This window comes from Salmo salar, chromosome 04 (genome assembly GCF_965601325.2).
Source record: "Salmo salar chromosome 04, fSalSal1, whole genome shotgun sequence".
Lineage (NCBI taxonomy): Eukaryota > Metazoa > Chordata > Actinopteri > Salmoniformes > Salmonidae > Salmo > Salmo salar.
In genome coordinates this window covers 84,550,999-84,563,147 of record NC_138294.1, presented here as the reverse complement: position 1 = coordinate 84,563,147, position 12,149 = coordinate 84,550,999, and the positions used below count along the sequence as shown (strand labels likewise).

General features: G+C 45.6%; 1 protein-coding gene across 5 annotated transcripts in view; it reads left to right on the top strand.

Annotated features, from left to right (window-relative positions):
- LOC106603880 (transcription factor COE1-A) overlaps positions 1–12,149 on the top strand; it is a 359,109-nt gene that overhangs the window by 14,893 nt on the left and 332,067 nt on the right. For all 5 annotated transcript variants that reach the window (XM_082974761.1, XM_045717374.2, XM_045717370.2 and 2 more), the window contains exon 5: positions 2,040–2,113. In XM_082974761.1, the coding sequence (XP_082830887.1) occupies positions 2,040–2,113 (74 nt within the window). The remainder of the gene's footprint in view (positions 1–2,039; positions 2,114–12,149) is intronic.

The following is a 12,149-nucleotide window of genomic DNA, read 5'->3' as shown; positions in this document are numbered from 1 at the left end:
CCTCTCTCTTCTCAGCTACTCTTCTCTCTCTTCTCAGCTACTTTTCTCTCTCTTCTCAGCTACTTTTCTCTCTCTTCTCAGCTACTTTTCTCTCTTCTCAGCTACTCTTCTCTCTCTTCTCAGCTACTTTTCTCTCTCTTCTCAGCTACTCTTCTCTCTCTTCTCTCTTTTCTCTCTCTTCTCAGCTACTCTTCTCTCTCTTCTCAGCTACTCTTCTCTCTCTTCTCAGCTACTCTTCTCTCTCTTCTCAGCTACTTTTCTCTCTCTTCTCAGCTACTCTTCTCTCTCTTCTCTCTTTTCTCTCTCTTCTCAGCTACTCTTCTCTCCTCAGCTACTCTTCTCTCTCTTCTCAGCTACTTTTCTCTCTCTTCTCAGCTACTCTTCTCTCTCTTCTCAGCTACTTTTCTCTCTCTTCTCAGCTACTCTTCTCTCTCTTCTCTCTTTTCTCTCTCTTCTCAGCTACTCTTCTCTCTCTTCTCAGCTACTCTTCTCTCTCTTCTCAGCTACTTTTCTCTCTCTTCTCAGCTACTCTTCTCTCTCTTCTTTCTCTTCTCAGCTACTCTTCTCTCTCTTCTCAGCTACTCTTCTCTCTCTTCTCTCTCTTCTCAGCTACCCTTCTCTCTCTTCTCAGCTACTCTTCTCTCGCTTCTCAGCTACTCTTCTCTCTCTTCTCAGCTACTCTTCTCTCTCCTCTCTGTTCTCAGCTCCTCTTCTCTCTCTTTACATAATGTTCTGCTCTGCAGCGCTGTGGGAAGCCAGGACCCGGGATGGCCCCTTCCTTCCCTCCCTCCCACCTTGGACAGAAATATCGGACGGGTCCCGCAGAGTTCTCACGACACACGCTGCTATTCATTAAACATCCCCCGGCCAGAGGCAGTAAATACTACATTAAGCTCTTAGGGCCGCTCTGTGTGTTTTTGTGTTGTTCAAGTGGAATCCGTTCTTTCAAATTCCAGGGAGGGAGGGAGGGAGGGAGAGAGAGAGGGTGTTGGTATTGGTGGCGGGGTGGGGCAGGGAGGAGAGGGCATGATAGTCTTTGACTGGACAAGGAGATTTAGCATTCCAACAGTCCTTTTAAATTTGTGGACTATTTATAATCTGTATGGAGTATATGGGTAGCACAATAGCTAAGGATAATGTCCATCAGTGTAGTGTTCTGTTTTGCATCCAAGTCTTAGGAGGTGAATTGAAAGACCACATTTGTTTCCAATGATCAGCTGAGTGTCATGTATATGTTTCAGACAGACAGAGCATTGGGCTCCAGCCGCCAATCAAGTCTGCATTACAAATTGCACCCTATTCCCTAGATAGTGTGCTAATTCCGAGCGGAGTCCTTTAGGTCCTGGTCAAATTCAATGCACTATATATGGAATAGGGTGCCATTTGGGACACAGGACATGTTACAGAGAGACAGGAAGTCATATTTCCATCCGCATTAACAGCCCTGTTTGGCTGGACCACAGCACGCTCTAAAACACCCTGGAACGGCAGTGAAAATACATACTTGGTTATTACAAATGTGGTGATATGTTGTCACACAAGGAAAATAAATGTTCACCAAAATCAAGCAACATGCTGATGTGGATTATTTGGACCAGAAATGGAACAGAAGCGAGCGGGCTGGAAGTTGAAGCCCAATGATTTAAGAGCACTGTACCTTCATCTGGGTAGCTTCTATGGATCTTCTTCATGCAGAAAGTGACGTTGGATAAATATTACAGGGCACATCTGAAAAAGAGACCTAGATCTCAGCATGACTCCCTGACAACATAAAGGTGAAATAAATAAATCAATGCTATATTGTAATATGTCCAATTAGTGATTAAGTCAAGTGAGAGCCACGTCCCATAATGTGAGAGACCGATGTGATTTCTGTGTGGAGGGAGATGTTACCAGACGTGATCCAGACCACAGTAGGAACACTCTCTCCAGGGCAGATCTTGTGGGCCTCTGTGATGACCAGTACTAACCCAACTTTGCTTCGAAAAACAAATCCTCAACCTGTTTCTAATCTAATCTTTGCCCCCCTCCTTCTGCAGGCCATTGTTTATGAAGGGCAAGACAAGAACCCTGAGATGTGCCGAGTGTTACTGACACACGAGATCATGTGCAGGTAAGAAGAGGAAGCTCTGCTGCTCTGCTTCTCCTCCTGTCTGCTCCTACAATATACTGCACTATGTTACACTCAGGGGTGGATTGGCTATCTGACAATTCTGGCAAATACCAGATGGGCTGAACCATTTTTTTGTTGGGTGGGCTGGTCAAAATTGACATATACCAACATATGTGTTTTTATATAAAAAAAATGTAAAAATGAAAAAGGTGACATGGGCCTATTAAGATTTATTTTTAAAGATTTATTTTTCAAAAAATATTTTTTAAGATTTCTCTGTTATACTAATCAATAATGTGCCTTTGGTGGATCAGTGGATACGAGGTTACGCAAATGCACATTCAAAGTCAAACATGGCATCAGCATAGACACCTGCTCCAACTCTGTTATCAGTTAGACAGTCAAGATCATGGATCGTAAAAAAACAGAAAGGGTGCTAGAAATGTAGAACGAGCACATTCTAGATTGTCACCTCACTCAAAACGTCCAATTTTTTTTGGGGGGGGGCAGCAAAAACCATGATTTAGTCAAACAGTAAAGTGCATTATCCTCATGATTCCTGTAATGAAAGTGTCTGTCCTGCCCCTGTCCCTGTGCCCTCGCTGGGGCCTGCTGCTGTGATAAGTGAGCCACTCCTCTCTACCCTCATTTGCTCAAGAGACAATTTCAAATGCAATTGCGGGTAAAACACAACTTTGGAAGTGTTGTCCTCTTATCACTGTCGAAGAGAGGAGGGTCTCATCTTTTTGTAGATACCATTTGTATTTCTCAACTGAATATTCAGCTCAATAGCAGCTATTTTACAACCAAGGTATTTGATATAGCTCTGAGATATGGAGTGGCCCCACACGCAAAATGCGCACCAGCCATTGCCAGTGCATAGGCCTATAAGTGTCATGGGTAGAAAGCTACAACTGCAAAGTTGATTTAGGACATAAAATGTATTGTTGGATGAATACATGGCTTCTAACAGTGTGTGTTATATTTAGAGTTAGCCATCTAGTTCATGTGTTTTAAGTTTCCACTTCCTCAGGTGTTGAACCCCAAATGAATTAGCCTATGATATTAGTTAGTGCACATAAAGATGTAATTCATCTCTATTGAACAAAAAAAGAAGTTGGAAGCAAGCAAAGTGACGCGGGCTGGTATGGATAAAATTCCAGGGCCGATTTATTATCCCAGTGCGCCCCTGACTACACTATACTACACTACGCTACACTACGCTACACTACGCTACACTACACCCTCTCAACCTTAAATGTACAGTACGTTCATAGTGTTGTCTACACTGATACCAATGCCTCACCATGCACTGCGTTGGACTAGTAACCGAAAGGTTGCAAGTTCAAATCCCCGAGCTGACAAGGTAAAAATCTGTCGTTCTGCCCCTGAACAGGCAGTCAACCCACTGTTTCTAGGCCGTCATTGTAAATAAGAATTTGTTCTTAACTGACTTGCCTAGTTAAATAAAGGTTAAATAAAAAAATGGTAGTTGTTTCATCCAGGCTCAACCTTACTGCAGCTAAGCAGGTCACCCCTCCACTGCAGGAATAAGAAAGAGGAATAGTAGAGGAAGATGAGTTTTGCCATCAAATGTTGTACCTTTAATTAAAATCTAAAGATTAATTTGCTTGGAATTGGGTTGTGAGGATAGATTCTTTCCTTTTTATAGAGGCATTTGAACAGTTCTCTCTCCCCCTAAAAATACCTCTGATGCCTGGTTAATTAGGACATGCAGAAACTCATTACTCAATTTGAATTCTCCTGTTGTTCAGCTGCTAACAAATGGGCCTTCCCTATCATTGTGATATATATGCAGGACATATATGTAAACATATATATATATATATACACACACACACACCACACACAGAAAGACACACGCACACACGCACACGCACACGCACACGCACACGCACACGCACACGCACACGCACACGCACACGCACACGCACACGCACAAAGACAAAGACAAAGACACACACTCCTCTTTCGTACTCATATTTAGAACAGAAGTTATTCTCTGACCTTTCTTCAGAACAAAGTTAACTTTTACTCTTTCATTTGGGATAGTCACATGATTAATAGTAGCATTAGAAATGTACAATTATTATACGATATGCTTTTTAGTATGTGGTTTAGAGTCCATCATTACATGCCACCACCACAGTTGTACAGTATAACCATTTCCCATAGCAGTGTTGGATTGAGGCCCATAGCTCCACAGTGTTGGGTTGAGGCCCATAGCTCTATAGTGTTGGGTTGAGGCCCATAGCTCTATAGTGTTGGGTTGAGGCCCATAGCTCTATTGTGTTGGGTTGAGGCCCATAGCTCCACAGTGTTGGGTTGAGGCCCATAGCTCTATAGTGTTGGGTTGAGGCCCATAGCTCTATAGTGTTGGGTTGAGGCCCATAGCTCTATTGTGTTGGGTTGAGGCCCATAGCTCCACAGTGTTGGGTTGAGACCCATAGCTCTATAGTGTTGGGTTGAGGCCCATAGCTCTATAGTGTTGGGTTGAGGCCCATAGCTCTATTGTGTTGGGTTGAGGCCCATAGCTCCACAGTGTTGGGTTGAGGCCCATAGCTCTATAGTGTTGGGTTGAGGCCCATAGCTCTATAGTGTTGGGTTGAGGCCCATAGATCTATAGTGTTGGGTTGAGGCCCATAGCTCTACAGTGTTGGGTTGAGGCCCATAGCTCTATAGTGTTGGGTTGAGGCCCATAGCTCTACAGTGTTGGGTTGAGGCCCATAGCTCTATAGTGTTGGGTTGAGGCCCATAGCTCTATAGTGTTGGGTTGAGGCCCAGTCTGCGAGACACAACCATGGAGATGTGGATGCATTAGACAGTGATTTTTGGGATGCCAGTCCAATGTGTCCTGAACCACTCCCCAAGCCCCTCCCCCAGTCCCTCCCCTCCCTCAGCCCCTCCCGAGTCCCCTCCCCCAGCCCCTCCCCCAGTCTCAAACCCAGCCCCTTCCCCACTCTCATTCCCTCTCCTAGTCCCTCTCTCAGTCCCACTCCCAGTCTCTGTCTGTCTCAGTCTCTGTCTGTCTCTGTCTGTCTCTGTCTGTCTCCATCTCTGTCTGTCTCAGTCTCTGTCTGTCTCAGTCTCTGTCTGTCTCAGTCTCTGTCTGTCTCCATCTCTGTCTGTCTCCATCTCTGTCTGTCTCCATCTCTGTCTGTCTCAGTCTCTGTCTGTCTCAGTCTCTGTCTGTCTCAGTCTCTGTCTGTCTCAGTCTCTGTCTGTCTCAGTCTCTGTCTGTCTCTGTCTCTGTCTGTCTCTGTCTCATGCATGGAGACTTGTGATTCTCCACGGAGGTTTCAAACAGTCTCAATTATAAGCAGAACATTTGTCTGTTCACCATTAATCAGTAATGTTAATTGCCGTTCACCACGATTAGCCATATGTTGCCAAGCCAGCTTGCAACCGTGAAACGTACAGTAAGTGCTTAGTCCTTTAATTTTACAAACTCAGTAATAGAATGAGCTTTCCAACGCTTTTATAAAGGAGACACACATGTATTTAAGGTCATATACAATTTGATGTGGAACAACAAAAAAGTTATTTCCAAATGATAAGATTCACTAATTAAACAAATTGGGATTTATTGTTTTGGTTTTAGACGAGAGCCGGTGAGCTGAAATAATTTGTCATGGTGTTGAGTGTTAGAGGTCCCGGTATGGTAGCAGTGTCCTCACAGCAACAGCCATCACTACATCCTGTTAATTACATGAGGCGATTTAGATGTATTTTCTTCAAAAGCTGCGGCAGGAAGGAAGCGTTGAGATTAAAGATGTGATTTCCTTTGGATGTCCTGCGGGAGCGAATGGAAGTTAACAGGAAAAGAAAATATCCCCCTCAACAAAGCTGGTGAAGGCATGTACTAATTAGCATAATTTTTGTTGGTGGAAGGCGAGAAGGTAATGGGGGTGGTAGAAGAAAATCCTGTCTCCCGTGGGTGCTGCCTGATGATTGGATTGCAGGGAAACCACTAATCAGTTCTAAAGTCATCCCCCCGTCCCCCTGTTCCTCCTCTCCCCTCACCCCCCTCCTCAAGCCTCACTCTATTCTGATCCAATGGGACCACACTGTGACCCAGTTCAGAGAGTCGCACAGAAATGAGAGCAAAGGAGAGACAGAGGAGGGAGGCCAAAGATGGAGAGCGATTAAGAGCAACAGAAAAGAGAGAGGGAAAAAGAAAGAAAGAAAGAAAAAGATGCCCTCCTGCTACCCACAGCCCTTAGTGAGTCACAATGTACTCCTGCTACCTAAAGCCATTAGTCAGTCACAATGTACTCCTGCTACCTAAAGCCATTAGTCAGTCACAATGTACTCCTGCTACCTAAAGCCATTAGTCAGTCACAATGTACTCCTGCTACCTAAAGCCCTTAGTGAGTCACAATGTACTCCTGCTACCTAAAGCCCTTAGTGAGTCACAATGTACTCCTGCTACCTAAAGCCATTAGTCAGTCACAATGTACTCCTGCTACCTAAAGCCATTAGTCAGTCACAATGTACTCCTGCTACCTAAAGCCCTTAGTGAGTCACAATGTACTCCTGCTACCTAAAGCCATTAGTGAGTCACAATGTACTCCTGCTACCTAAAGCCATTAGTGAGTCACAATGTAGTCCTGCTTCCCACAGCCCTTAGTCAGTTACAATGTACTCCTGCTACCCACAGCCCTTAGTGAGTCACAATGTACTCCTGCTACCTAAAGCCATTAGTGAGTCACAATGTACTCCTGCTACCTAAAGCCCTTAGTCAGTCACAATGTACTCCTGCTACCTAAAGCCCTTAGTGAGTCACAATGTACTCCTGCTACCTAAAGCCATTAGTGAGTCACAATGTACTCCTGCTACCCACAGCCCTTAGTCAGTCACAATGTACTCCTGCTACCTAAAGCCCTTAGTCAGTCACAATGTACTCCTGCTACCTAAAGCCCTTAGTGAGTCACAATGTATCCTGCTACCTAAAGCCCTTAGTCAGTCACAATGTACTCCTGCTACCTAAAGCCCTTAGTCAGTCACAATGTACTCCTGCTACCTAAAGCCCTTAGTGAGTCACAATGTACTCCTGCTACCTAAAGCCATTAGTGAGTCACAATGTACTCCTGCTACCCACAGCCCTTAGTGAGTCACAATGTACTCCTGCTACCCACAGCCCTTAGTGAGTCACAATGTACTCCTGCTACCTAAAGCCCTTAGTGAGTCACAATGTACTCCTGCTACCCACAGCCCTTAGTGAGTCACAATGTACTCCTGCTACCTAAAGCCCTTAGTGAGTCACAATGTACTCCTGCTACCTAAAGCCCTTAGTGAGTCACAATGTACTCCTGCTACCTAAAGCCCTTAGTGAGTCACAATGTACTCCTGCTACCTAAAGCCATTAGTCAGTCACAATGTACTCCTGCTACCTAAAGCCCTTAGTCAGTCACAATGTACTCCTGCTAACTAAAGCCCTTAGTCAGTCACAATGTACTCCTGCTACCTAAAGCCATTAGTCAGTCACAATGTACTCCTGCTACCTAAAGCCATTAGTCAGTCGCAATGTACTCCTGCTACCTAAAGCCCTTAGTCAGTCACAATGTACTCCTGCTACCTAAAGCCCTTAGTCAGTCACAATGTACTCCTGCTACCTAAAGCCCTTAGTCAGTCACAATGTACTCCTGCTACCTAAAGCCCTTAGTCAGTCACAATGTACTCCTGCTACCTAAAGCCCTTAGTCAGTCACAATGTACTCCTGCTACCCACAGCCCTTAGTCAGTCACAATGTACTCCTGCTACCTAAAGCCCTTAGTCAGTCACAATGTACTCCTGCAACTCACAGCCCTTAGTCAGTCACAATGTACTCCTGCTACCTAAAGCCCTTAGTCAGTCACAATGTACTCCTGCTACCTAAAGCCCTAAGTCAGTCACAATGTACTCCTGCTACCCACAGCCCTTAGTCAGTCACAATGTACTCCTGCTACCTAAAGCCCTTAGTCAGTCACAATGTACTCCTGCTACCTAAAGCCCTTAGTCAGTCACAATGTACTCCTGTTACCCACAGCCCTTAGTCAGTCACAATGTACTCCTGTTACTCACAGCCCTTAGTCAGTCACAATGTACTCCTGTTACCCACAGCCCTTAGTCAGTCACAATGTACTCCTGCTACCTAAAGCCCTTAGTCAGTCACAATATACTCCTGGTACTCACAGCCCTTAGTCAGTCACAATGTACTCCTGTTACCCACAGCCCTTAGTCAGTCACAATGTACTCCTGCTACCTAAAGCCCTTAGTCAGTCACAATGTACTCCTGCTACCCACAGCCCTTAGTCAGTCACAATTTACTCCTGCTACCTAAAGCCCTTAGTCAGTCACAATGTACTCCTGCTACCCACAGCCCTTAGTCAGTCACAATGTACTGCTACCCACAGACCTTAGTCAGTCACAATGTACTCCTGCTACCTAAAGCCCTTAGTCAGTCACAATGTACTCCTGCTACCCACAGCCCTTAGTCAGTCACAATGTACTCCTGCTACCTAAAGCCCTTAGTCAGTCGCAATGTACTCCTGCTACCCACATCCCTTAGTCAGTCACAATGTACTCCTGCTACCCACAGCCCTTAGTCAGTCACAATGTACTCCTGCTACCCACAGCCCTTAGTCAGTCACAATGTACTCCTGCTACCTAAAGCCCTTAGTCAGTCACAATGTACTCCTGCTACCCACAGCCCTTAGTCAGTCACAATGTACTCCTGCTACCTAAAGCCCTTAGTCAGTCACAATGTACTCCTGCTACCTAAAGCCCTTAGTCAGTCACAATGTACTCCTGCTACCTAAAGCCCTTAGTCAGTCACAATGTACTCCTCTTACCCACAGCCCTTAGTCAGTCACAATGTACTCCTGCTACCTAAAGCCCTTAGTCAGTCACAATGTACTCCTGTTACCCACAGCCCTTAGTCAGTCACAATGTACTCCTGCTACCCACAGCCCTTAGTCAGTCGCAATGTACTCCTGCTACCCACATCCCTTAGTCAGTCACGATGTACTCCTGCTATCCACAGCCCTTAGTCAGTCACAATGTACTCCTGCTACCTACAGCCCTTAGTCCTTCACAATGTACTCCTGCTACCTAAAGCCCTTAGTCAGTCACAATGTACTCCTGCTACCCACAGCCCTTAGTCAGTCACAATGTACTCCTGCTACCTAAAGCCCTTAGTCAGTCACAATGTACTCCTGCTACCTAAAGCCCTTAGTCAGTCACAATGTACTCCTCTTACCCACAGCCCTTAGTCAGTCACAATGTACTCCTGCTACCTAAAGCCCTTATTCAGTCACAATGTACTCCTGCTACCCACAGCCCTTAGTCAGTCACAATTTACTCCTGCTACCTAAAGCCCTTAGTCAGTCACAATGTACTCCTGCTACCCACAGCCCTTAGTCACTCACAATGTACTCCTGCTACCCACAGCCCTTAGTCAGTCACAATGTACTCCTGCTACCTAAAGCCATTAGTCAGTCACAATGTACTCCTGCTACCTAAAGCCCTTAGTGAGTCACAATGTACTCCTGCTACCTAAAGCCCTTAGTGAGTCACAATGTACTCCTGCTACCTAAAGCCATTAGTCAGTCACAATGTACTCCTGCTACCTAAAGCCATTAGTCAGTCACAATGTACTCCTGCTACCTAAAGCCCTTAGTGAGTCACAATGTACTCCTGCTACCTAAAGCCATTAGTGAGTCACAATGTACTCCTGCTACCTAAAGCCATTAGTGAGTCACAATGTAGTCCTGCTTCCCACAGCCCTTAGTCAGTTACAATGTACTCCTGCTACCCACAGCCCTTAGTGAGTCACAATGTACTCCTGCTACCTAAAGCCATTAGTGAGTCACAATGTACTCCTGCTACCTAAAGCCCTTAGTCAGTCACAATGTACTCCTGCTACCTAAAGCCCTTAGTGAGTCACAATGTACTCCTGCTACCTAAAGCCATTAGTGAGTCACAATGTACTCCTGCTACCCACAGCCCTTAGTCAGTCACAATGTACTCCTGCTACCTAAAGCCCTTAGTCAGTCACAATGTACTCCTGCTACCTAAAGCCCTTAGTGAGTCACAATGTATCCTGCTACCTAAAGCCCTTAGTCAGTCACAATGTACTCCTGCTACCTAAAGCCCTTAGTCAGTCACAATGTACTCCTGCTACCTAAAGCCCTTAGTGAGTCACAATGTACTCCTGCTACCTAAAGCCATTAGTGAGTCACAATGTACTCCTGCTACCCACAGCCCTTAGTGAGTCACAATGTACTCCTGCTACCCACAGCCCTTAGTGAGTCACAATGTACTCCTGCTACCTAAAGCCCTTAGTGAGTCACAATGTACTCCTGCTACCCACAGCCCTTAGTGAGTCACAATGTACTCCTGCTACCTAAAGCCCTTAGTGAGTCACAATGTACTCCTGCTACCTAAAGCCCTTAGTGAGTCACAATGTACTCCTGCTACCTAAAGCCCTTAGTGAGTCACAATGTACTCCTGCTACCTAAAGCCATTAGTCAGTCACAATGTACTCCTGCTACCTAAAGCCCTTAGTCAGTCACAATGTACTCCTGCTAACTAAAGCCCTTAGTCAGTCACAATGTACTCCTGCTACCTAAAGCCATTAGTCAGTCACAATGTACTCCTGCTACCTAAAGCCATTAGTCAGTCACAATGTACTCCTGCTACCTAAAGCCCTTAGTCAGTCACAATGTACTCCTGCTACCTAAAGCCCTTAGTCAGTCACAATGTACTCCTGCTACCTAAAGCCCTTAGTCAGTCACAATGTACTCCTGCTACCTAAAGCCCTTAGTCAGTCACAATGTACTCCTGCTACCTAAAGCCCTTAGTCAGTCACAATGTACTCCTGCTACCCACAGCCCTTAGTCAGTCACAATGTACTCCTGCTACCTAAAGCCCTTAGTCAGTCACAATGTACTCCTGCAACTCACAGCCCTTAGTCAGTCACAATGTACTCCTGCTACCTAAAGCCCTTAGTCAGTCACAATGTACTCCTGCTACCTAAAGCCCTAAGTCAGTCACAATGTACTCCTGCTACCCACAGCCCTTAGTCAGTCACAATGTACTCCTGCTACCTAAAGCCCTTAGTCAGTCACAATGTACTCCTGCTACCTAAAGCCCTTAGTCAGTCACAATGTACTCCTGTTACCCACAGCCCTTAGTCAGTCACAATGTACTCCTGTTACTCACAGCCCTTAGTCAGTCACAATGTACTCCTGTTACCCACAGCCCTTAGTCAGTCACAATGTACTCCTGCTACCTAAAGCCCTTAGTCAGTCACAATATACTCCTGGTACTCACAGCCCTTAGTCAGTCACAATGTACTCCTGTTACCCACAGCCCTTAGTCAGTCACAATGTACTCCTGCTACCTAAAGCCCTTAGTCAGTCACAATGTACTCCTGCTACCCACAGCCCTTAGTCAGTCACAATTTACTCCTGCTACCTAAAGCCCTTAGTCAGTCACAATGTACTCCTGCTACCCACAGCCCTTAGTCAGTCACAATGTACTGCTACCCACAGACCTTAGTCAGTCACAATGTACTCCTGCTACCTAAATCCCTTAGTCAGTCACAATGTACTCCTGCTACCCACAGCCCTTAGTCAGTCACAATGTACTCCTGCTACCTAAAGCCCTTAGTCAGTCGCAATGTACTCCTGCTACCCACATCCCTTAGTCAGTCACAATGTACTCCTGCTACCCACAGCCCTTAGTCAGTCACAATGTACTCCTGCTACCCACAGCCCTTAGTCAGTCACAATGTACTCCTGCTACCTAAAGCCCTTAGTCAGTCACAATGTACTCCTGCTACCCACAGCCCTTAGTCAGTCACAATGTACTCCTGCTACCTAAAGCCCTTAGTCAGTCACAATGTACTCCTGCTACCTAAAGCCCTTAGTCAGTCACAATGTACTCCTGCTACCTAAAGCCCTTAGTCAGTCACAATGTACTCCTCTTACCCACAGCCCTTAGTCAGTCACAATGTACTCCTGCTACCTAA